Raw genomic sequence first — 25,343 nt, 5'->3', positions numbered from 1 at the left:
TTCAATTGAATTGTTTTATTTGAAGGCCCATGCATGACCCCCAGGTAAGATCTTAACATATCACTTTAAAAACATACCACTAACTCAAAATCTGCATTACTTAGTAAAAATAAATTACTGAGGAATGTAACAAATAAAAACAGTCAAGGAGAGGTGCACCAGTTAAAGATGCACTTCAACAGCCCCCTTGGGACTCATTTCAATGCTTGGGGTTACTGAAGAATTCCAACCCTGCTGTAAGCAAAAAAAAGTTAAACAGTACAAAAGGATAATAATATTCATATAAGATTTAAAAGACAAGAGGGGAAAAAGGGTGGTTTCGTTGTGAATTGTGCGCACAATCTACACCTTGTCAGTTACTGTGGGAAAGGAGGAGGCATAGAGTAGGGTACCATGGGTGGGGGTTGTTGGGGCTGCTGCGCCTGTGGGTTAAAAGGAAACGGCGGGCGACCCATGCCGTTTTGGGTGGCCGCCTGTGCCGCTCCAAACTGTGGAGGGGCCTGGAAGTTCTGGCCACCGAACGCACCCACCTGATTGGTGGCGCCGAAGCTAGCCTGTCCGTTGCTGCTGTAGCTGTTGCCATAGCTACCGCCAGAGCTAGTGCCCTTGTTATAGGTGCTACCCCCGTAGCCCCCTCCGTTTTGGGTTTTTGCGCCAAAGGCACTCTTTGGTCCCCCACCGAACCCCCTGTCACTATCCTTGTCCCTGTAACTACCACCACCACCACCACCACCACCACCGTAACTCCTCCCCCCAGAATACCTATCTCGTCGGTCATCCCTAAAGCCACCTCTTCCCCCCCCTCCACGACCTGGAAAACAAGACAAAAACAAGAGACAGGGCAGTGGTGAGACTGGTAGCAGTGATGGGTGGCTAGAAGACATTTAAACTAAAATGATAGTTGACAAATATGGTGAGAACAAGGTGGGTCATCTTGTTTTTTAAAGTTTTTTTTTTAAGAACCTCTGCCCCAAAACCCTTCAAATAGATTTCTTATGTCTGCAGATGTAACCACAGCCTTGTTCCTGTCTCACCGCCATAGGAATTACCTCCTCTGGCCTCCGCCATCTGGAGAAGCTTGGGGTTGATAGCCTGGTTAGCTTCGCGGAGCACAGCTATGAGGTCACTGGCCTGTTTCATGTTGTTGGGGGTGAAGAAGGTGTAGGCAGTGCCCGTTTTTTGACTGCGGGCCGTGCGTCCAATGCGGTGGATATAGTCCTCAGAGGAGTTAGGATAGTCATAATTTATGACAAATTTCACATCCTCCACATCTGTAAAGTGTTGCAGTGTGGCAAAAAGGACGCCATACAGGATTTTGCACACCACAACAGCCAGACCAAAGGACAAGGTTAGCATATAGAATGGAGAGCTAAAAGGTTCCAGACTGGAGACTTAACTGAGCTGCAAAGAACGGGGTTAACCAACACAATCCAAGAAATACAAATACTCCATGGGAATACTACTGTGGGAAGAGAGAAACGAGATGCACACTCCATTTGCTTACCATATCAAAAAATCCTAAGGCATTCTCCCTCCCTTTTTTAACCAGGGGAGGAAAAGAACTGGATTTGAAGTCTTACCATTAAGGAGTATGCATTCACTAGTCCTTTCCCAATGCAGCGAACTCCCCCACAAATTGTCAAGTGACATCCAGGAGCTTCTACGCAGTAGGGCCGCTATGTGCACTGTTGCCTCCTCGTGTGCCAATATAGGACCTTTCAGTTGGTATGGGTTCTGAAGGTCCTTTTTCCCAGTACACACTCATGAGAAGCTTGCTAATAAAGGCCTCACTGCACGTCTTGCCAAGACCGATTAGACCAAGTACTAATTTGAGGGGGGACCCAAAAAAGGCAAAAATGAAAAAGGCCCAAGTATTGACCCCTGTGGTGCCCCTCAGAGAGCATAGAGCACCCCGCCCCCATCAGTCTCGTCGAGGCAAGATCTTCCCAGAAGCCAGTGTTCGTTCACTTGAGAAAATGTCTCTCGCTGGCAGGTCTCGACATGACTTTTAAAAAGCAGGCGAGGGAGGAACTTTGGTTTTTGAAGCTCTTCTATTTCACTTTCTCTAGATGTTCCCATAGCCCCTTAAACACATGTGCCAGTTTCTCATCAATTTCGATTCGACAACAGTAAGTTGAAAACTGCTCTCTCCATTTCAAGAAAACCAGTGCTTTGAGTGAGGGAGAAAAAATATATAGCAATGGAAAGCTGTGACATTTGCAAAACACCCATGCTTTTTTCAGAGACAAGCTCCGTAACTAACAGAATCGCTCCAAATCTCAAACAGTGACTTGCAATACAGTGCCCTCTACAAAACGCATGCAAGGCAAATGGTCACGTCAAGGGTTTGTTTTTGTGTGTGTAACGTTTGAGTTGGAAACGTCTCGACGAAGGCATTTGTCAGGTAAAATCCATGGACAGAACATAAAAAATAAAAAAAAGATATCAGAAACGAGGCTTAGCCACACTGCCTTTTGACTTGAGGATTACTGGCACACAGAGCTTTCACCTCTCTAGGCCCACTGGGTGGCAGCCAGTTGGGCAACTTCATTTCCAATATGTCCTCCTTCCCCCTCGAGGCCTGGAACTTGTCATGCCTAGGCCCTGCCACAAAGACTGCACCTTTAGGTGAGAAAAACTCAGAAAATGCATAGAAGTTAAAGAAAGCCAAAACCACTTTCTTTAAAAAAGTGAAAATATTGAGGAAAACAACCAGAGGGTTTAACCAAAGCCATACTGACCTAGACCGCGGGAGGCCACGTCGGTGGCGATGAGGATGGGGGCCTTGCCGTATTTGAACTCTGTGGAAAAAGACTTCAGTTAAATATGGCTGGGGGAAGTATTGAGTAGCTTGGATGAATAAGGTGCCCAGAGTAAACTGTCTTCTACTCAGGCCCAGTTGCTAATATATGCATATTATTAGTAGATTTGGATAGAAAACACTCTGAAGTATCTAAAACTGTCTGAATGATATCTGTGAGTATAACAGAACTCATATGGCAGGCAAAAACCTTCGAAAAAAATCCAACCAGTAAGTGGGAAATCTGAGGATTGTAGTTTTTCAACTTTTTGCCTATCAAATAGTGTCTATGGGGTCAAATTGCTTCCAATAGATGTCAGTCTTTAGAACCTTGTTTGATGCTTCTACTGTGAAGTGGGGGAGAATGAGTCAGAGGTCTGCCAGAGAGGTATGAGCTGACCAAGTGCATTCACATGATAGTTACAATGGAACTCAAGTTATCTACAGACAAAGGAATTCTCCGGTTGGAACATTATTTTAGATTTATGTTAAACATCCTAAAGATTGATTCTATACACTGTTTGACATGTTTCTACGGACTGTAGCGGAACTTTTTGACTTTTCATCTGGACCTAGTGACCGCGCAGCATGAGTTTGGATTACTGGGCTAAACGCAAACAAAAAGGAGGTATTTGGACATAAATTATGGACATTATCGAACAAAACAAACATTTATTGTGGAACTGGGATTCCTGGGAGTGCATTCTGATGAAGATTAAAGGTAAGTGAATATTTATAATGCTATTTCTGACTTCTGTTTGGGTTGTTTTGGTCTCTGAGCTCTGTAGTCAGATTATTGCATGGTGCGCTTTTTCGGTAAAGCTTTTTTGAAATCGGACAGCGGTTGCATTAAACAAGTCCATAACATTGCCGTGACAAAAAAAAGAAATATATTTCAGACATACCATTGAGAACCCAGTCCCTCTCCTGCTGGCTCTTGTCTCCGTGGATACCCATTGCTGGCCAGCTGTAACAGACAAACATGGACATCAGAGGCATGACTCATTACAAGGAGAATGATGTTCCAGTTAAATGAGACACTATTGCGATGACCCTTACCCATCTCGTCTCATCCTCCTGGTGAGCTCATCGCAGCGTCTCTTGGTCTCAGTAAATATGATGGTCTTGTTCTCCTTCTCGCTCATGATCTCTTCCAGCAGCCGGAGGAGTCTTAGGTGGAAAGACAAGAGACCGGGTTCAAATTGGCATGACTCACTTTATCCTGGACTAATTAATGACCAATTGAAGAGTTCTTCCGTTTGAAATCGTTCAATTATGAAGCAGTGTAAATGTGACGTTTGGCTTTGCAGAGGAGGAATGTGTCACTCACTTGTCATCCTTCTCTCCGTCGTTGCACACGTCCACTATCTGCAGGATGTTGTGATTGGCGCTGAGCTGCAGAGCACCCACGTTGATCTGGACATACTGCTTTAGGAAGTCCTCAGCCAGCTGACGCACCTCCTTGGGCCAGGTGGCACTCCACATGAGGGTCTGACGATCCGGCTGAGAGAAGAACAGAGAAAACAGATGACTTGGTATTTCATCAAATCCTTCAAGCAGTCTAATGGCTAATTCTACAGGAAAACTGAATCAAATTTAATGTTTCACATGCGCTGAATACAACAGGTGTAGATTTTACTGTGAAATGCTCACTTACAAGCACTTAACCAACAATGCAGTTCTAGAAATAGAGTGAAGAAAATATTTAATAAAGAAGCTAAAGTAAACATTTATAAAAAGTTACAATAAAATAAACAATACCAAGGCTATATACAGGGTAGCGGTATTGAGTCAATGTGCAGGGGTACTGGTTAGTCGAGGTATGCAGACTCTGCAATGATTTGTCAAAGTCCAATGGGAATTCTGCCAATTGAAATGAGCTGCAAGTATTGAGCAAGTCTGCAAATCATTGTGGGAATGAGCCTTTGTACTGAAGAACTCTCGCCAAAGGAATTGAGTTGAGTCAAAGCCACATACTCTAATTTGGTCCACAATTTTGCGGATTTGGGGCTCGAAGCCCATGTCCAGCATACGGTCAGCCTCATCCAGCACAAGGTAGGTACACCTGCGAAGGTTGGTCTTCCCAGCCTCCAGGAAGTCAATGAGACGCCCTGGGGTGGCAATACAGATCTCAACACCTGTGGGGGAAACAGACAACACTCACTCAGATGTCTGCCTCTGTCACCAAAATTATTTAATACAGAACCAACGTACTGAGAAAACAAATGATCGAAAAACAAAGTGGTGGATATATACCTCGTTCAAGGTCCCGAATCTGGGGTCCTTTGGGGGCTCCACCATAGACGCAGACTGACTTCAGACGGGAGGCCCTGCCGTACTCAGCGGCAACCTGCTGCACCTGCTGGGCCAGCTCACGGGTCGGGGCCAGTACCAAACACTGAGCGACAAAGATAGAGACAAGTGTTATTCAGCAGGAATTATCCTGTAAAAACTAAGGATGTTCTCTAGTCAAGAGGCTTATGGTGTACTTACTATAGGTCCGTCTCCATGCTCCAAGAATGGCTGGTGTTGAATGTGCACGATTGCAGGCAGCAGATACTGAGGGGGGGGGGAATTGAGCTCGGTTCATCTGCACAAATATGTACCAGAAAGATGCTACCAAGAGTAGTTTTAAATCAATGTACTTACAGCAAGGGTTTTACCAGAGCCTGTCTGGGCGATGCCCACCATGTCTTTCCCACTGAGGGCCAGAGGCCAGCCCTGAGCCTGGATAGGAGTTGGCTCAGCCCATCCTTGTTTGGCAATCACATCCATCACATAATCTGAAAAATACAAAGTTCGATTACATATGAGATTCAATTCCACCATCTTATACAACCAGCCTGTTCTTAAGCAAAGTTGGAAGACAGGTTTTACTCACTTGGAAAATTGGCCTCATGAAACTTCATCATTGGCTTGGGGCAGTCTCTGCCTTTCACTGTTACTTCTTTACTTCTCAGGTAGTTCTCCACCTCTTGCTGCAATTGGACACATAAAATGTTGTTCATTGGCAAAGACCATTTGAAGCAAAAGGTGAAGACCACACACTCAAATCACATGGAAAGAACTGCCTGAGTCACTTACAGGTGGTCTGCGGGTCACATCCGGGTGCTCCTGGTAGAAGTTCTTCTCAAACTTTGGGAGCTCATCCATGTTCCAGTGTTTTTTACGCAGTCTTTCACCTGGGTTGCCAAATTTCCCCTGTGGTGGTCCACCCCTACTGCCACCACCGCCGCCTCCAAAACGAGGTGCACCTCCATACCTGAAATAGTAGGGGGAACAACCTAATATTAGATGACTGAGCATACAGTGGATGCTGTGTTGAAGTCAGATAGTTATGCCAGCTACATTGCAGAGCTGAAACCCCACATTCCCCTACGAGTTTGCATGGCTTGATGAGTACTACAACAGCTAACGTTACCTTGATAAAAGTTAGGTTCCTTTATTTAGTCTAATATTTGGCTAACGTTACTCCTTAGTGTATATTTATGGGCAAATTGGCTCTGGAAGCCAAGCACTCCATCTAAACGTGAATTGGTTAAAGAAACAAATCCACCTACTTTAATATCACAGTATATTTTTTTTTTGTGAAATTATTTTAACTGTAAACCGTTGCAGCCTACAGTATTTTTTTTTTTAGCGACAACACGTTTGTGACGTCAGTCTTCCGTTTACAGGTGCCTGAAACGCAGACAGCTAATTAGTGCAGGTAGTCCACACCCCCTCTTCCGTAAACAAGCACTGTAACGTGGCCGTGTGGGAACCCTAACCCAATAAATAGGTGTATCAATTTCGCCGATATTAAAGATAAGGTCCTTATGCTTCCAAACCCGTACCGCAATCGATGCGTGTTTATGTTCAGACCGAGCGTCGTGGCTCTTATCTTAACACTCCCCTACAGAACGACGCCTTCATTTAATGATTTGTGTAATGAACTGAGAGCCACGAACAAGGGCTTACACATGCAAAGACGCGGTAGGTCTAACTACATTAGTTTCTGCGTCATGTTTGAACCAGTTTAGCTGCCATTTTAATTCCGGCCGGTAGAGGAACAAAGGGAACCGGCCGGCATTTTGATTCGAAACAATTTGCCACATTTAAGATTAGCAAACATTCCAAGGTTCTTACCTAACGAACATCACTTAGAATATTTTATGCGCCGATGTGCAAGCGTAGTGGATATCGTTATTATATCAAATATAGCTTGGGCCTCTGAGAATCTCCCATTGCTAACGTGCGTTATACATAGCTAACAAATGTTAACGTTACGTGCCAGCTAAACATTTGCCCGACCTGTTTGTTACATCAATTAGATCAGGCAAAATGTTCTTTAACAATTGATTAGGGTTCGAAGAAGTCGCATTAACATTGCGCATCTAGCCAAAGCCAATGGCAGGGATAAACAAAACGTAACTAGCTAGCTACAGTACCGCGTAAAAACTAACCATCGCACCGTCTTTTCCTAGCTAACGACGTTAGCTAAACAGACTCGCGTTACTTACCCCCTGTCTCTGCCACGATCTCTGTCGGAAAATCCGGGCATGATTAAGCAGAGTATTAAAGTAACAGACTGTATCTACGTCTATAGCGCTAAACCAATCTACGATAAATACAAGTGGATAATCTACAAGTGCGACACACGAAAATAGAAATGCCGGGGACACAAATGTCAGTCAAACGGTGTATTAGCTCATAACACATTGGAACATATCAACACGCCTGTGTCTGGTACTACTTTTTCTCCTTATTTGGTCACGGAAGTTAGTTGATTGGCAGTTTGTGACGTGATTATTAACCAATTTTTACAGTAACCTTCATTACTTGAGCCAAATTAAGTACTGATGTATTAACTTATTCAACATGGACAACTTATAAATCATTTAAAAAATGAATGCAGGTAGTAGACGCAACATTGTGTTTACATAGGAACGCTACATTAGCTACAACTTCTACTCAATAGTCTACTGAAAAAGAAGCAACAATACAATTTCCCCAAAAATTGATGAGAACCAAATATGTACAAAAGCAAATATTGATCACCCCCAACGTTTGCAATGAACACCTATCTTCAAATCAAATTTGACCAATGTTTAATTTAATGCAGTCAACATATAATGGATACCAAAGACAGGCAGAAACTATTTCTCTAATAGAAAACCCAGATCCCACTTGTTGGCGACGTTAAGGCGACTTTGGCTAGCTAAACTCATGCGCAGAAACACACGTCATCGTTTTAACGGATTGCGCATGTGCAGGGAGTCAAATCGAAAGGCACTCCTTCCATATACAATGTTTGTTTTACGAAAATGAAAAAGTGTCTGTTTGTCACTTTCAAGAGGTTGGAGTAATAATATGTTCAACTACTTAAGACATTGGCTCGAATCTAGATGTAATGTACAGTAATGTAATGAAACTGTTGCGGTGGTACAATGATTCTCTACAATGACTGCTTGTTTTGTCACATAAATTGAAATAAGGCGAACTATTAGAATTTAAATGCACCCTGGCAGGCAATGTTTCTATTTTGGTAAAGTTTTACCACATTTCCTTTAAAAAACAGCTCATATATATTTTTGTACATCAATTTATACATCATAAAAACGGCATTTGAATAGTACATTTATATTTGTTTAAAAAAAAGTACATGTTAAAAACAATAGAAACAACCATGAATAAAATTACTTTTCCTTGTAAAAACATCAAATTTGTAAAAGCCATTTAAACTGTGAACAAATGATTTAACAAAAGTAAAATATTTTTAAGACATGAAAACATCTTTTTTTTTTTAAAGTTACTTTGTTAGCAGACAATTGTCGCTATTTTCTGAATATCGACAAAAACAAATCCCTGAAGTGGAGAAGTAAATGACTTCTCAAACTCCCAAACCCTAGTCCTGTTCTGCTTTTCTAGCCATCCCAGAAGTCTCGCGATGTTGGGCCTCTGTGCTTAGAAACTCTTGGAACTACTTTAGGACAGATACTCGGAAGAACACCCTGTCTACCGTGTGATATTTTAATAAAAAATATGGTTAGTTTATCAAATGTCTGTCCGGGCTATCTTATAAAATAACAGAAGAGTCAACTGGAATAACTAGAAGAAAGAAAAAAGAGGACAAGGAACCCATTTTCCCAATCGTTTATACGCTTCTTCCGGAAACAAAGTACCAGTTTACCATGGTCGTCACTAGTTACCACAGCCAGAAAGTCATAAACCCCGCCTATTTCTCCAATGTATTTTCTTAAAATTTGATTTTTAAACCTAACCCTAACATTGACCACACTGCCAAGCTCATGCCAAACTCCAACCTTAAATGAAGGCCAAAAAGCTAATTTTAGTTTTCATGAATTTTTACAGTATATCCATTTTTACTTTGTGTTTTGGGTAACTAGTAGAAACCGTTTACCACCCAATCAGAAAACACCTGCATTTTAAAATGTCGATTACTTTCTGGTTGGCAGCCGGCACCTTTTTTCATTTCTGTTCTCATGATGAAGGTTTATCAGTGAGTGGCTAACCTCGAAATTTGGAAAAAGTACTGCTACAAGCTAGCAATGCGAGTAACTATTTTCAGAGGTCAAGGGAGCCAGTATTGTTGCCAGCTCGACTGACTACCACACAGCTAGCTAGCGCGCTCGTTACTGCCTAATGGGAACCCAAGAAGATGAGAGAGGTAATCGAGGTAACGATGGTTAATCTACTAGCCAACTAAGAAGAAATGGCACCTAACCTGGTGGTTACTGTAGCCATATCAATCAGGAGAATAACTACATAGGCTATTTAAGGAATTATCCAGTACTTTTCTTGAACCTAGCTATCTAGCTACTGTAACATACATAGCCAGTGTGCCAACTACAGTAGTTCTTTGCGTTAGTATTAGCTAGTTTACCACACTGTAGTTGGTGTTGCTAACATTTCTAAATTTAGCAACTGTAAAGTTAGCTAGCATACTGTGCCTGCCCGCACATGCCCACAAATTAGCTGCTATTACGTCAACAATCATGTTGGGATGGTTGCCACCAACTGAGCAGTTTTGCTGTGCATTGTCAACAAACTGGATCAAATCGCATGTATTTATAAAGTCCTTTTTACATCAGCAGATGTCAAAGTGCTTATACAGAAACCCAGCCCAAAACATCAAGCAATGCAGATTTAGAAGCACGGTGGCAAGGAAAAACTCCCTAGAAAGGCAGAAACCTAGAGAGGAACCAGGCTCTGAGGGGTGGCCAGTCTTCTTCTGGAAGTGCAGGGTGGAGATTATAAGGGTACATGGCCATTAAGGCCAGATCGTTCTACGAGATGTTCAGGTGTTCATAGATGACCAGCAGGGTCAAATAGTAATCAAAGTGGTTGTAGAGAGTGCAACAGGTCCGCACTCGAGGAGTAAATGTAAGTTGGCTTTTCATAGCCAAGAATTCATAGATCGAGACAGCAGGTGCGGTAGAGAGGGAGTGGGATTGGGAGAGAGAAAGGGTCAAAAACAGCAGGTCTGGGACAAGGTAGCACGTGAAGTGAACAGATCAGGGATCCATAGCCACAGGCAGAACAGTTAACTGGAGCAGCAGCACGACTAGGTAGACTGGGGATGGCTACAGCCAAGAGTCGTCAGGCCAGGTAGTCCTGAGGCAGTGTCCTAGGGCGCAGTGCAGGGCCAACCAGGCAGGATATAATGCCACCCACTTTGCCAAAGCACATCCCCCACACCACTAGAGGAATATCAACAGACCACTAACTTACTACCCTGAGACAAGGCCGAGTATGGCCCACAAAGTTCTCCTCCACGGCACAAGCGCTTGGGGGCACAAAACCAGACAGGAAGGCCACGTCAGTGACTTGACCCACTCAAGTCGAGTATAGCGAAAAAAGCCTGGCACAATGTGACGCACCCCTCCTAGGGATGGCATGGAAGAGCACTAGTAAGCCAGTGACTCAGCCCCCAATAGGTTCAGAGGCAAAGAATCCCAGTGGAGAGATGAGAGCCGGCCAGGCATAGACAGCAAGGCGGGTCGTCACTCCAGTGCCTTGCTGTTCACCTTTGCACCCCTGGGCCAGACTACACTCAATCATAGGACCTACTGAAGAGATGAGTCTTCAGTAAAGACTTAAAGGTTGAGACCGAGTCTGCGTCTCTCACAATGATAGGCCGACCATTCCATAAAATGGAGCTCAAAAGGAGAAAGCCCCTGCCTCCAGCTGTTTGCTTAGATATTCTAGGGACAATAAGGCCTGTCACTTTTGACCATAGGTAGGAGCAAGTCAATGCAGCAAGTCCATGTAATGCTTTGTAGGTTAGCAGTAAAACCTCAATCAGCCCTAGCCTTAACAGGAAGCCAGTATAGAGAGGCTAGAATTGGAATAATATGATCACATTTTTTGGTTCTAGTCAAGATTCTAGCAGCTGTATTTAACACTAACTGACATTTATTTAGTGCTTTTTCGTGTTAGCCGGAGAGTAGAGCATTGTAGTAGTCTAAGCTGGAAGTGACAAAGCATGGATTAGCTTCTCTGCATAATTTGGGGACAAAAAGATAGATTTTTGCAATTTTATGAAGATGGAAAAAAGCTGCCCTTAAATATTCTTGATATGTTCATCAAAAGAGAGATCGGTGTCCAGAGTAACACAGAGGTCCTTTACAGTTTTATTTGAAATTACTGTACAACCATTAAGATTCATTGTAAAATCAAACGGCAGATCTCTTAGTTTCTTGTGGCCTAGAACTAGCATCGCTGTTTTGTCCAAGTGTATTTAATTTTTTTTTTTAAATTCACCTTTATTTAACCAGGTACGCCAGTTGAGAATAAGTTCTCATTTAAAACTACGACCTATCCAAGATAAAGCAGATTTAAAAGTAAAACATTTGCGCCATCCACTTCCTTGTGTCTGAAACAGAGAGAGAATATAGAATATATAATGAAAACAAAAGTCAACCTTGCGGAACACCATAACTTACCATTGATTTGTCAGTACAAACCATCCACAGATATTAACAGATAAGATCTAAACCAGGCACAAACTTGTCCGTGTAGACCACGTATTCCCAAACTGGGGTACGAGTACCCCTGCCGTCTTGGGTACGCCAAATAGAAATGTGATTAACATTTGAAAAATTCTTCACATTTTCAAACGGCACAGAATTTAATCAGAAGCCACTGCCAGATTTCTGAATAGGGCTGCTCTCAGTTTCTTGCCTTGGCAAATTGCACTGTTAAGACACGGATGCCCTTTGCAACCATGTACCTATGCAAGAGTGGATTCTCGGCCCTCACTAGCATGAAAACTTAATACAGGCACAGATTGTGTGTGGAAAATGACTTAAGATTGAGACTCTCCAATATAACATTGCAGAGTTATGTGCATCCTTTCAAGCACACCCTTCTCAATAACCTGTGGTGAGTTATTCACCATTTTTTGATGAACAAATAAGGTTTTACATGTAAGATGGATAAATAAAGAGTACAATTATTGATTTTTATTATTTATGCCCTGGTCCTATAAGAGCTCTTTGTCACTTCCCACGAGCCGGGTTGTGACGACAACTTTCACTCATTATGTTTAATAAATGTTTCGTATAGTGTGTGTGTGTGGCAGGCTTACAATGATGGCAAAAAACAACAATTGAGAGTGCGATGACTCTGTTGCTAGAGGGTGTACGCAGCTGTAGGTTGAATGTTTGATGGGGTACGGGACTATAAAAAGTTTGGGAACCATTAAGGTTTTCAATCTCTCCAAAATAATGTGGTGATCGGTGGTGTCAAAAGCGGCACTAAGGTCCAGGGGCACAAGGACAGATACTTGGTCTGACACCATTAGAAGGTAATTTACCACCTTCACGATGCAGTCTCAGTATGATGGGGTCTACAACCAGACTGGAGCGTTTTGTATGCATTATCTGGCTTCGGGAAGGCAGCGAGTTTCTGCTTAACAACATGGTCAAAACATTTTGAGAGGAATGGGAGATTCGATACAGGCCGGTAGTTTTAAACATTTTCCGGGTTAAGATTTTGATTTTTCAGGAGAGGCTTTATTACTGCCACTTTTAACGTAGTCTAGTTCATCACTGCTCCGAGAAGTATCTACACTATGCACTTTATTCATAAATTTAAGGTCTGCATTTAGTGTGTAATGGCCCTTTTTACAGATTGGGTGGACGTGGCGAATGATATCCTTAGCAAGTGTCACTTTAACCTGAGACTGAGAAAGGTGACGGACTGTAATGCCAATGTTTTTGTCGCCTTGTATGAGGCCATCTTGGGGGAGAAAGTCCCAGGTAAGTTTACATCAAACATGACACAATAAACATGCCCACCAAAAGAGCAATATGTGTTTGTTTTTTAGACCTAATCAACTGTCCCATGTTAGTTCTTTTTTTTTTAAACGGCTGCTCTGCATGCTGTTAAGGCCAAGAATTGAGTGCTTTAGAGGAGAGTATTCTTACAATTTCAAGAATGCCACACAGTGCTACTTATGATCGTCAAACCTGCCAACACAAGACTGTGTTTGTCAATGAGCTAGTACGTGGCCAAAGTGCACAAGAGGCTGTGATTTGGAACCGTGCGTGCGTGCGTGTGTGTGTGTAGACTACATCGCCGCGCCGGGCAGTCAGGAGGATGATGTCCACAACGTCCAGTCTGTGATCGACTCTCTGGCTCTGGACTACCTTCAGATCAGCCTTTCACACATCACAGGTGAGCGGCACTTACTCTTGACTCACTATTCACCAGTTAATTAACTAGTAACTACTCCTTTATTCCCTAGGTATTCACTAGCTATTCAGTCAATCATCTGACCAACTCATATGGTATTTGTCACATGCTTCGTGAACAGGTGTAGACTAACCGTGAAATGCTTACTTCCAAACAATGTAGAGAGAGAAAAAAGAGGAATAAATACACAATGAGTAATGATAACTTGGCTATACACACGGTAACAGTACTGAGTCGCTGTGCAGGGACACGAGGTAGATGTGAACATATAGGTAGGGATAAAGTGACTAGGCAACTGGATAGCTAAAACAGTAACAGCAGTGTATGTGATGAGTCAAAAGAGTTAGTGCAAAAAGGGTCAATGCAGATAGTCCTGCTAGCTATTGGTTAACTCTTTAGCTAACTATTTAGCAGTCTTAATACATGGGGGTAGAAGCTTTTCAGGGTCCTGTTGGTTCCAGACTTGGTGCATCGGTACTGCTTGCCGTGTGGTAGCAGAGAGAACAGATGATGAATGCTGAAAGAAAATCAAGTGATCTATTTAGCCACAAGCAGAGAGTCTCTGGCTAAATTGCTGTTTAGATTTCAAAGCACAGCCTTGTTCAGAGCAAACACAAGCCTCTTTGTTGAGGAAAATTCACCGTAAAAAGATGCAGACTGGTTAGTTCTAATTAAAGGACAACAATGTGGTGTTGATTATAGTTCCACTGATTCATCGCTTGTCCTAATGGGTTTTTTCTCCCCGGCTCTAGGCGAGAACATTGTACGAGGGGACAAGGAGTCCATCAAGAACCTGCTGGAGATCTTTGACGGGCTGCTTGAGTACCTCACCGAGCAGATCAGTGAAGAGGAGTCGCAAAATGGAGGTAGACACAAAAGTCGTATTTTACTCCATTACCCTCTCAACTGTTACATTTAGGCTAACCTTTATTTAACCAGGAAGTCCTATTGAGGTCAGAAGACCTGCCGGATGTCACCCCTGTTCTTCCTGATCTGATATCACCCCATCCCCCTCAAACTTAATCTGTGTCACTGACTGAGACACAACACTGTTTGGGTGAGAACACCCACACATGAAGTGGACATAATGGCCTTTCTAAACCCGGTTTAGAGGTGGCTGGCTCTGGGATTACCGGGAAGCGGTTGGCCCATTCAATTGGCAGCGCTCCGCAAGCCTTTGTGTCCGTCTATGGTGGTCTGCTGGCCCCCTCTCCCATCGCAATACACCAATGACACTTTTAATGACCGACTATCAGCTCTGGAAATTGAAATGACATGCATTGAAAGAACGCTCTGGTGAAAAAGGCTGGTTTATCAAAATTGATGGGGTTGGTGGCTTGCTGTGAATCCGAAAGGAGCTGTGAATGTTTGTCTGTGACGCTACAGACCGCGGTTCACCAATATTATCGACCGATATTGGCCTATTACAGCTAGGTTGATATTGGCTGATAATTCCACTGATAACCGATTTATTCAATATATCGGATGAAAAAAGGGAATCTCATGCCTACCTTAACACTTGCAGCCATTCTCAGTCATTTCACAATGTAAGAAATCAATATTTTGAACCATATTTCTTGGACAATTGTTATTTTGAATAGCAATTTATGCGAATACAGTGTGGGAAAATAACATTTTAAAAATTTTCCCGGCATAAAACAGTATATCGGCCGGTATCGGACCCAGAATAACGTATCGGCCGGGCTCTAGTTTAAACCTGTTGATATGTCCAATTAGTGGGATAGGCTATGCATGAGTCACTACAGATAATGTTACTGTCACACTCGATGAACTCTTCCATGCACTTTCACAATGACATGGCTAGAACAGTTGTTTGTTTCTCTTCAGCTTTCGGAAATGGGGTTGGATCATTACTCTGTCCATGAGCTCCAATGTCTATGGATCACTATGTCCCTAGTGCTTATTCTACTACTCTGACCGAGTGTGTTAATGTGACTTAAATATTTGTATAATTGCGGACTGATTGGTGGTCTGAAAGTGGACTGGTGGCTTGTTCGTTTCCTCGTTGCTTCACAGCAGGAGCCTGTCAGCGTCACCACGTTGCGCCACGCTGTAATCACCCATCTCTCTCTCTCTCCTCCCTTCTTCAAATCCTCCCGCTTTCCTCCCTCCAGACAAGGAACCAAACAGTGTTCCTGTGGAGGATGCCCCCCTCCCTACAGGGCCAGTGGTCCCCCAGACAGAGGAACAGAGGTCCCTAATGGATAGAGCCTCCCAGTATTCTAGTGTGCAGTGAGTGTTTCAAGATCTTCCACACTACAGCTTCTATGTACATTTCCATGGTTTCAGATTCAGTTCCGTGTTCAAGCAGAGTTCTTGTTCTGTTGATACAACCAAAGACGCTACGTCACGAGACGAGACGCTTGTAAATGCCATTTAGCAGACGCTTTTATCCAAAGCAACTTAGTCATGCATGCATACATTTTACTTACGGGTGGCCTTGGGAATCAAACCCACTACTCTGGCATTGCAAATGCCATGGTCTACCGACTGAACCAGACAGGACCACTTCAAATGTCATCATCGTGTAGGGCAAGTCGGTACATCCTGTTGACACAACAGCCAGTCAGGGAGCACCACACAACACAAATGTCAACAGTAACTGCAAATGTTAAGGTTGGACACGGAACACAAACATCGGTGACGTCACTATGTCTACTCAGCCTGTTCCCGACGGCTGTCGCACAGAAAGGCTGGCTGGAAAGTCAATAAAGCTGAATGAGTCATTGTGGGTGACGTAAACCTCTGTTCCTAAACCAGGAAACTCAATGCATTGTTTTGAAGCACCTGCGGATTGTAGTTGTTCTGACTTGGACTGGTATCACACGTACCAGACACACTGATGCACTTTCCACTGTTTGGGTGGTCTTTTCTTTGGTTTACTTTGATAGTGATACATCGGTCACGTTACAATGTTTGATCTTCCAGCTCTGCCGTCCAGTCTAGCAGCAAACATTCCTTCCAGTCTTGGAATGCGGAGGAGACGGGCTCGACCAATGAGCTTATCCTCCTGGGAGACTCCGCCCGCACGTTCACGGCCAAACAAGAAGGTAGGCGGGAACCGAAGGCTTGTTCCTGGCCCATGACATAGAATGCTGAAAAAGGAAAAAAATGTCCTCTTGTCTTTCTGGATTTACATTCAGACTCAAATCAAATCCCATTTTATTTGTCACATGCTTCGTACACAACCGGTGTAGATTAACAGTGAAATGCTTACTAACGGGTCCTTTTCCAACAATGCAGAGTTAAAGATAAAACACAAGGAATACATACCCAGTGAATAACAATGAGTAAAAATAACATGGGAGTACAGGGAGTACCTGTACCGAGTTGATGTGTAGATGTACGAGGTATTTGCATGGCATTCAGACGCCCTTATCCAGAGCCACTTACAGGATTAGGGTTTTACCTTTATTTAACTAGGCAAGTCAGTTGAGAACAAATTCTTATTTTCAATGACGGCCTAGGAACAGCGGGTTAACTGCCTTGTTCAGGGGCAGAACGGCAGAATTTGACCCTGTCAGATCGGCGATTCGATCTTGTAATCCGACGCTCTAACCACTAGGCTACCTGCCGCCCCACAATGCCAGGGTTATTGGCAAGGCATTAATAGCTAGGAGTACAGACCTGTGTCTGAGAAAAATAATTCAGAACTGTAGGCTACTTAAAGAACAGTGAACCAGTTAGAGGCAAATCTGATAGAAAGAAAAAAATATATTTAACTTGAACCTTTTGTTCAATCATCCTGCATAACCCTATTATAACATGACCTACAAAATCTACACCTCTAACAGCTACCTATTTTACCCCTCCCTAACAGTGGAAGCCTCTTCCCAAGAACCGGGCCCCAGCACCACGGGTGCTCCGGGAACGCCAGGCACCCAGGCCACTCTACTGAGGGAGCCCCTGCGCTCAGCCATCCCCCTGCAGCCCCCATACCAGACTACCTCCCACAGGCCCGACAGAGCTCCCCGCTCGGGTAGCCAGTCTCCCCCAGCCAACGGTCTCGGCAGCGGGGCCGCAGTTGAGCAGGAGGCACCTGGTGGCACCTCGCAGGTATGTCCATCTAGTCAAATATATCCACGCTGAATCAATTCAAATGACGCTTAACTCTTGTTCGTTGCTTTGTAATACAGTATCAACTTTCCGTTTGAATCCGTGTTTCAAAGCTCTCAGCAAATGACTGTGTTCTGAAGTGACCTCCGCCAAGTACAGTTCACAGTTCACGTCACATTCCACCTGCAAGCCTATGGCAAGTCCAGACACGCTAGCAGGGGCAAATACTTTCCACTTGTTATTCCATTACCAAATGGGGCCAAACAATTGTTGGAAAAATGACTTGTGTCATGCACAAAGTAGACGTCCTAAACGACTTGCCAAAACTATAGTTTGTTAACAATAAATTTGTGGAGTGGTTGAAAAACGAGTTTAATGACTCCAACCTAAGTGTATGTAAACTTCTGACTTCAACTCTGTGTGTGTGTGTGTACCCCTTGAGCTCACATATACCATTATAGGTGATGGTAAGGAGCTGTGTTATGGATGAAATAAGTATTTACCCAAATTGTCCCGTACACACTACTGCTATTCGTTTGTCTTTCTCGTTGTAATTCACGACAATGATAAGACGGTGTACTACTACTGTATTCACTTAGCCTTGTTTTACATTTGAGTCATTTAGCAGACTTACAGGCGCAATTAGTTTTAAGTGCCTTTCTCAAGGGCCCATTGACAGACTGGGGATTCGAACCAGCGACCTTAACCGCTAGACGACCTTCCCGGGAGCGGTAGTTAACGCCGTGCATCTTTTGCGTGATTATGTCGTTAGCATCCGCTAGCTAGCCACTGAGACTCCTCCTCCTGACGGGTTCTCTTTTGTCACAGTTTGATTGTGAATTCTCCCTGCCCCATTGAGTGGAAATGCATCCACCCCTTTGTCTCTGTCCCCTTTTCTCTGTCTAATGAATGACCATCTCTCTCTCTTTCTTTTCAGTCTCCAAGGCCAGTGGCTGACACAGTTACCAATGGAGTACGCTCGCCAGCCTTCAACCACTCACCCGGTGACACACGCTGTCCAATGCATCACAGAATGAATGTGTAGCACCTCCAAACCATGTATCAATTTGACTTATTCAACCTCTTATTCCTCCACGCTTTTCATTTGTAGTGGAGAGTGAGAAGTCTGTGTCCAGTCAAACCAAGGCCAGGCTAGAGGAGGCCAAGGAGCAGCCGGAAGTAAGGCATGACGAACCGCTTGGCCTTTGGACTGTTGTACTTACAATGCCTCGAATGAGGGCTAATTCAATAGTTGAAGTCGACCTCATGCCTAATTCAAATCTAATGATTTGCTAATGCATGTCCAATTTATGTCTAATGCATGTTCAATTTACAGCTAATTAAGGACTAAATTGTTGAATTTATTTAGCAAATTTCTCTCTTTCTCTATAGCCTACCAGTGTGGGTCCCAGGAGGGTTCTATTCCGGACACAGCCAGACATTCATTTCCTCACCCTGCAGGATAAGCTGGAGGACAGGGCACCACTGGACACTGAGGAAGATGAGGAGGAAGAGACCTTCACGCAGCAGGACAGCTGGGCTCACAGGGGGTGGACGGGGCTCAGGTAAGAACAACACAACGGGAGGTGGTTAGAATAGCATTGTAGATGCATAGCGAGAAAAGCAATATACATGCACATAAGTTAGTTACACACAGAGGCCACTCAATCTAACATTCACCTCCCTGCCTCACCCTTTCTGTCTCTACTCTTCCTACCTTTTGCCCCTCTCCTTCCCCCTCCCTCTCTCTCTCACACGCTCTCTCTCTCTCTCCCTCCTCTCTCCCTCTCTCCTATCAGCAGTAGCAGGGTAATAGAGGAGGAGGATTGTGAGGAGCCTCTCTCCTGGCGTAGACAGAGAAACAGGAAGGCAGAACAGGAGCTGCACCACATGTCTGAGAAGCTGTCCCGACGACTAGAGGAGCTGGACCTGGTGAGTGGTACACTCGTGTGTGTGTGTGTGTGTGTGTGTGTGTGTGTGACGCACTTGGACCTTACTGGTTAGTCCAATGACTGTGTGTGTCAAGCTATATTTACATTGTGGGGATACGGGACGAGTTCTGAGCCGTCTCACCGCCTGATGGATGCCTTCCAGTCCCATTCACCCGGAGAATCATCCCACCCGACGTGCTTTCACTTTGCGTGCTTCCCGCCTGACCATTCATCGCACCGCTAAATTGTGTGTGGGGGGAAAAACTAAGGTGTCGGGAGCTGGGATTGTCACCCCCGGCATCTCAGCAATGTAAATCTAGGTTTTAGTGTGTGTGTTTCCACTCGTCAGATGTTAAAGAGAGCGCTAGGAGAGAGCGGAGAGCCCGACGAGGTCAAGGAGGAGGACAAACAGTCTCACCACAGTGACAGTGTCATGGAGTGTCGCAGGCCCCCAAGGAGGCCAACAGGTACATACACTCCACCTCTTCAATAACGTCAGGGGCTGTATTCATACAGCATCTCAGATCTTGGATCAGTTTAGCCTTTAATATCATAAGGAATGCGATTTGTATGGGCAGATCCTAGATCAGCACTCCTACTCTGAGATGCTTTGTGGATACGGTCCCAGATTGCACCACACTTCTCCAACAAAAGCACCGTTGACTAGCCTGAATGTAGAACTTCAATAAGTCATTATTGACCAACTCTATGATTTAACGTTTCCTTGGCTTTAAACTTTAACCTCTGACCCTTCTCCCAGGTACGCCGCGAGCACCCACGTCCCCCTGTACCCGCTCCCTGTCCCCCTCCCCTCCCCGGGCCCACCGCTCCCTTTCAGGTCAGCTAGAGGGCGCCGTGAGAGAGGCGGTGAGTGGAAGGGTCACACAGAGACACACCGCCGCCCGTACGCGCCGACGACAACTCCGCCGTCTACAGCCCCAACACAAACACCGCCAGGTCAGAGGGAATTGCCACATCATCACATTGACCAACGCCACATTCAGTATAAAGATGGTCACCTTTTTAAAAGAGACAAGTTGAACGGTCCAACACAGTTGGTGTGTATACCTCTCTCTCTAGCTGGAAACAGCCTATGAGGAGGAGCTGAAAGTGTACGAGGATAGAGAACGGGCTGCTATGGCCATGGAACGAACCAGAGCACAGGAGGCGGTAAGTGAGGGAGGGGGAGAGAGGTGTGTGTAAACAGCATCAGACCTACTCATTGTAGCACTGGGGAGGTGTGTGCGTTTAGACACCATGTGACTGTGTACATAGTAGCCCTCCGGCAGAGACTGCGATAGAGAGACTGTGTGTTCCAATATTATCTACAGCAGACGTTCTGTGTGTGCTTTTGCCCTGTAGGAGAGGGAGTACAGAGAGGCCATACTGAGAGATGTTCCCCGAACCCCCAAACAGTCCCAAGTGTACACCACAGCAGCCCGACACCGCTCCCCCAGGACCAGACAACCGACCCCAGGCCGCAGGCGACAGGACAAAACCAGGAGAGCCCCACCAAGTAAGACCCCCAATCTGGAGTCTGCCAGTGAGATGGAGACAGTATCAACTCAAATCTAATCAAAGTACAAAGTGGCTTCCTCTCCTTCATTTGCCCTGAACCTAAAAACGCAGCATTGGCCTCGGTGAAACTAACATGGAGGATGTTTCCTTGGCTATCTATTCAACCTTTTCACAACTACATATGCCTTAGGAGAAAGAGCTTGATATGGATTTGCGCATTAGTCTTTTTGTGCACGGTATGGATTTGTCCCTCTATATTAACCGTTTGTGCTTCTCTCGCTCCCTCTCCCCTGTTTTCCAGTGAAGGTGAAGGACAACGACCTGCTCCCCCTGCTCCTGGAGGAGTTCCCCCACCTGCACCTCTCGCCCCACGCCCTGGGCAGGATGTGGCAGCAGCAGCTGGGCCAGGTGGACCGCCTCAACGCCTCCCTCTCCCTGGACAACCAGAGGCAGGGCCCACGCACTAAACTCACCAGCCAGGTGGGGCGCTGTAACACACTATCCACCATATAAACCACAGGGCGAGCTGGGATGTTTTTAGCTTATCTTGGCTTGGATCTCTGCAAGTCTCCTACCTGTCTGTAACGTTAAAACAGATGTCTAAGTGCGGAGCCTGTGATTGGGCGAAGGCCCCGTAATGACCCCCAGAGACCAGGGTTCACCATTGCAACTTTTCCACCTCGATCTCCTCCCGTTAACGCGTCAATGTTCTCTCTCCAGGTGGAAGAGGCTCAGAGGAGACACAACCTGCTGGGGGTGATCATCCGCAAAGAGCAAGAACACAACAGACGCCTGGTGAGCCACTCAAAATCATGCTTCAGCGTACATGTAAGCTAGACACACACACACACACACACACACACACACACACACACATATATATATATTACCAGTCCTATGTCTCTCACACATTCTTAAACACACACACACACCAAGCAATAATACAAACAGCCCCTCTAACTGTACAGCCGTGTCGCTCCTCTCCCCTCCCAGAGGGATTTTAAGGAGCGTATCCAGCAACAGAAGTCGACTCAGAACCGTCTGAAGGAGCAGAGGCAGCAGATCGCCCGGGCCAAGAAGTACCACGGTGACTACCACGTCCAGCTTCGAGCACGCATGATGAGGGCCCGCACGAAAGAGGAGAGGGTCAGTTAGTGACGCCGCGCCGAGCCTCCATCCCCAACACGGTTTAGGCGCTCCTAGAATTTCATGTTTCAACGCTTCAAACACTGTACTTTCCCATTCCATTTTCCACCCCATGTATTTTTTTAAAGGGAAGATTTGACACAATTGTCATGTATTTAGTTCCATTGTAAAGTCAAAGGGAAACAGGTCATGAACACAATGACTATACAAACACATGTAACGATTGGTTGTATAAGTGTGTTGTGTTCCAGATGTTTAAGCAGGCGTTTGAGGAGGGCTTGGAGGTGCAGAAGGCTCGTCTCCGAGAGCAGAGGGCCTACGCCAAGGAGCAGCGCAAGGAGCACCAGAAAAAACACAGAGACCAGATCCAATCTATGGAGAACTATTACAAGGACCAGGTAGATCCAACACACGACCCTCTTTCATATGAACACACACCACGCTATGCAGAATTAGTAGGGAGAGTAAGACCCAAGAAATGGCTTCCTGATCTCGTCTCTGTTCCTCCATCGGCACTGATGTGAAAGAACGGGACAGCTGAAAGCTCATTCCACGCTGTTCTGACATCTTTCAGTTTTCATTATTGGCCGACACTCTCGCTACAGAGAGACAGGATATCCAAGTACGGAAGAAGGCCCAAGAAAAGGTAAATGCAGGCTCATTCACACACAATTTACTACATTGTACCTCTACTTTGCACATTTTTGGGGAGATTGAGATGAATGCTCATACTTTACAGGTGAACTTCTTCAGGGTTCAGCATGTGACTACTTCATACATCCTGCGGTGTTGGGGGTCAGGATATTAAAGCATTTCTCTCTCTGCAGGCCCTTCAGAAGATGAAGCTGGAGCTGCGCTCCAAGATGGAGAGGGAGATAGGCGAGCTGCAGAAGATTATCGTCCAGAACGACGACGACGACTACTTCCACGACCTGGAGGTCCAAAGGTTACGGGGTCGCGTGCAGATGGCTTCCTTCCAGTACAACACCAGCTGTCTGCACTGACCCCGCTAACGAGCTAGCAATCTATAGCTACCTGCCGCTAACTTTCCTTCGGCTGCTGAAAACAAATTCTAAAGTCTCTAAACACCCACGGATCGGAGTCCTACTCTTCGATTTGTTTTAAATACTTGATCATTTAAGAATGCAAAAACATTTTTTTTTTTAAATGACTCCCTCACTGTGCATTTTGTGTGCTGGCGTTTTGATTTTGTCATGTGGTAAAGATGTGTATTCCAGTGAATTGTCTTTCACAACCAAAACGGGACCATTGTGAAAATTGGATGCAACTCAGGACAAGATTCTTTGATTCCATCTCTTCCTTTTAATGGTATGCAGGATTTGTCTCCCGTAGCGTTAACAATGTCGATGAATTGTTTTTGATTGTACTGTGAATGACCTATTAGTCCGGTTTTTAGGTTATTGAACTAACCCGCTACACTGTTCCAACACCAGAGAGCGTTGATAATCAGAATTCTGTAAAGGTTCCCTTTGCCAGTAAACTACTGTACTACCAAACAAATCAATGGTTAAAAAGACATCCTGCGTGTACAAGGCCAGGTACCATGAGAATAGGGTGTATGGGTCCGATTTCATAATCAGGAAATGTATGCCTTTCCTATGCACACCGAATACGTTTGAATAAACCCCAAACAGCGCACACCCACTGGTTGTCCTACCAATTAGTGATCAGGGAGGGGTTTTTTCTATTTAAATCTCTAAAACAATCCATTTAAATAAGGTGTACCTTTTTTTTTTATTAGAGTTTGATCAGTGCAAGACTTGAATGTAGAACCATGGAGAATGGTTCAGAATATAGAAAGATAAGCATGAAAACATATTAGTTTCCGTTCAGTACCTATGGGTAGATGTGTGAAAACACTTTTTACACTTATTTTTAGGGAATGAATCCTAATGCCTACATAATTATATAATAGTTTGGTATAATACCCTAATTTCCTGCACTGATCATTAAACTGTGAGGGCAAGTGCCAAGTCACGGTTTGAGCTCCATAATGGTTAATAAGTCTATAGGTCCCGATTTGATTTTTACTACAATTTGCTTTTGGCCTTCATTAACTATTATCCACTATTACTTGACTCTCAATCACAAGGATGTCACCGTGTTTACAGAGGAAAGAAATAAAGGTAGGTTAAATCAAATGATGTAGTGAAGGGAACAAACACAATTGTCTGTTAAATATATTGCCCGACCTGGTTATTACTTATTGTGGCTAAGAATATTTAACATATTGCTCTAGCCTACAAATTAAAGATAACTGGAAAAGTTGGCAGGCATATGATTAAAACATTCTAGAGAGCACAAAGGTTACATTTGCTGCAACTTTCCTTGTCATCCAATTTGGTTTGCGTCTCAATCCCTACAAATTATAAAGCCATACATGAAGGATTCTGCATAATGACACAGCATTTCATACTTCACTGTAGGAAAAAGGCATAAATAGCCCTGCCTGCCATGACTAGATTAACATTAATCTCCAGGTAAAATAGATCTTTAAGAATTGTCACTTATCCTATATTTACAATCCCCTGGTTAAAATAGATTACTCATTGACCTACCTAGTATCAATAGTATCAGTTTATATAATTAGTACATGGAGATGGTGGTCAGAAAATAAGTAGATGCTTTTCCCCCTTGAAACTGGCAGGTTCTTGACCTTATTCACGGTTGTGTATAAAAGTGGAATTAAATCAAGGTCAGAATAGGGAATATCTGTGGACACAAGCAGCCACACCTCCATTTCTTTGCTCTCCAACCTAAATGCCTACCTTGCTGGCACTGGCATTTCCCACCCGTGATTTAGAACAGAGAAGTTCATTAAAATAGGAATAAAGTCAATTTTACACACGTAAACTCGGGTCTAAATGTCCCCTATATGAATTGACATTAAATAGACGTGAGAACATCACTTATCAATCTTGTGTTCTGTCAAGGCCACTTGTTCCAGGGACCCAGCACAGGTAGCTGTTCTGTCCCTGGTACAGTGCACCGGTCTGACCAGGGTCCAGTTTCCCAAAAGCATGTTAAGGTTAAGTTCATGATGCTTTTGGGAAATGAGCCCGGGTGAAAGCCATCTTCATGGAGCTTCCACTACATTGTTTTCACCTGTCAAGTCTTTTCAAATCATTGCAGATGAGAGGATGGATTTT

At 44.4% G+C, this 25,343-nt stretch overlaps 2 protein-coding genes across 7 annotated transcripts; one reads left to right on the top strand and one right to left on the bottom strand.

The window, feature by feature from the left end:
- LOC112230329 (probable ATP-dependent RNA helicase DDX5) lies at nucleotides 1-7,506 on the bottom strand. The gene is made up of 13 exons (XM_024396568.2): nucleotides 7,303-7,506; nucleotides 5,885-6,062; nucleotides 5,682-5,778; nucleotides 5,450-5,583; nucleotides 5,294-5,359; nucleotides 5,057-5,198; nucleotides 4,778-4,938; nucleotides 4,131-4,303; nucleotides 3,860-3,970; nucleotides 3,706-3,767; nucleotides 2,742-2,801; nucleotides 1,050-1,271; nucleotides 1-811 (listed from the first exon to the last, which is right to left on the bottom strand). The coding sequence occupies exons 1-13, from the start codon at nucleotides 7,341-7,343 to the stop codon at nucleotides 357-359; spliced, it is 1,902 nt and encodes a 633-aa protein (XP_024252336.1). The 5' UTR covers nucleotides 7,344-7,506; the 3' UTR covers nucleotides 1-356.
- On the top strand, nucleotides 6,637-23,357 carry LOC112230326 (centrosomal protein of 95 kDa). Of its 6 annotated transcripts, none has more exons than XM_024396564.2 (21): nucleotides 6,637-6,775; nucleotides 12,937-13,065; nucleotides 13,376-13,483; nucleotides 14,254-14,367; nucleotides 15,637-15,754; nucleotides 16,451-16,572; nucleotides 17,343-17,578; nucleotides 18,516-18,582; nucleotides 18,690-18,757; nucleotides 18,971-19,143; nucleotides 19,378-19,510; nucleotides 19,859-19,976; nucleotides 20,270-20,466; nucleotides 20,590-20,679; nucleotides 20,872-21,025; nucleotides 21,329-21,507; nucleotides 21,748-21,822; nucleotides 22,021-22,173; nucleotides 22,425-22,571; nucleotides 22,701-22,819; nucleotides 23,001-23,153. In XM_024396564.2, the coding sequence occupies exons 1-21, from the start codon at nucleotides 6,655-6,657 to the stop codon at nucleotides 23,014-23,016; spliced, it is 2,637 nt and encodes an 878-aa protein (XP_024252332.2). In that variant the 5' UTR covers nucleotides 6,637-6,654; the 3' UTR covers nucleotides 23,017-23,153. The 6 variants fall into 6 exon arrangements, with proteins under 6 accessions (XP_024252332.2, XP_024252331.2, XP_024252330.2 ...); XM_024396563.2 differs by having other exon boundaries at nucleotides 6,638-6,775; nucleotides 19,381-19,510; nucleotides 22,748-22,819; nucleotides 23,001-23,357; XM_024396562.2 differs by having other exon boundaries at nucleotides 6,638-6,775; nucleotides 22,748-22,819; nucleotides 23,001-23,357.
- The last annotated feature ends 1,986 nt before the right edge of the window (nucleotides 23,358-25,343 follow it).

The sequence above is a fragment of the Oncorhynchus tshawytscha genome, linkage group LG32 (genome assembly GCF_018296145.1).
Source record: "Oncorhynchus tshawytscha isolate Ot180627B linkage group LG32, Otsh_v2.0, whole genome shotgun sequence".
NCBI classification, from domain to species: Eukaryota; Metazoa; Chordata; class Actinopteri; order Salmoniformes; family Salmonidae; genus Oncorhynchus; species Oncorhynchus tshawytscha.
The sequence above is the reverse complement of the archived record's forward strand: the minus strand, read 5'-3'. Positions and strand labels throughout refer to the sequence as shown.

What these genes read in the sequence shown, in the direction of transcription:
- LOC112230326 (XM_024396562.2), top strand. Translation starts at nt 6,655, where the DNA reads ATGTTCAGACCGAGCGTCGTGGCTCTTATCTTAACACTCCCCTACAGA. An exon ending in AACCAGGAGAGCCCCACCAA is followed by an intron (nt 21,026 to 21,328) that starts GTAAGACCCCCA and finishes CCTGTTTTCCAG; the next exon opens with TGAAGGTGAAGGACAACGAC. An exon ending in AAGAACACAACAGACGCCTG is followed by an intron (nt 21,823 to 22,020) that starts GTGAGCCACTCA and finishes CTCCCCTCCCAG; the next exon opens with AGGGATTTTAAGGAGCGTAT.
- LOC112230329 (XM_024396568.2), bottom strand. Translation starts at nt 7,343, where the DNA reads ATGCCCGGATTTTCCGACAGAGATCGTGGCAGAGACAGGGG. An exon ending in GCTCTGGTAAAACCCTTGCT is followed by an intron (nt 5,360 to 5,449) that starts GTAAGTACATTG and finishes CCCCCCCCTCAG; the next exon opens with TATCTGCTGCCTGCAATCGT. An exon ending in GATTCGGGACCTTGAACGAG is followed by an intron (nt 4,939 to 5,056) that starts GTATATATCCAC and finishes TTTCCCCCACAG; the next exon opens with GTGTTGAGATCTGTATTGCC.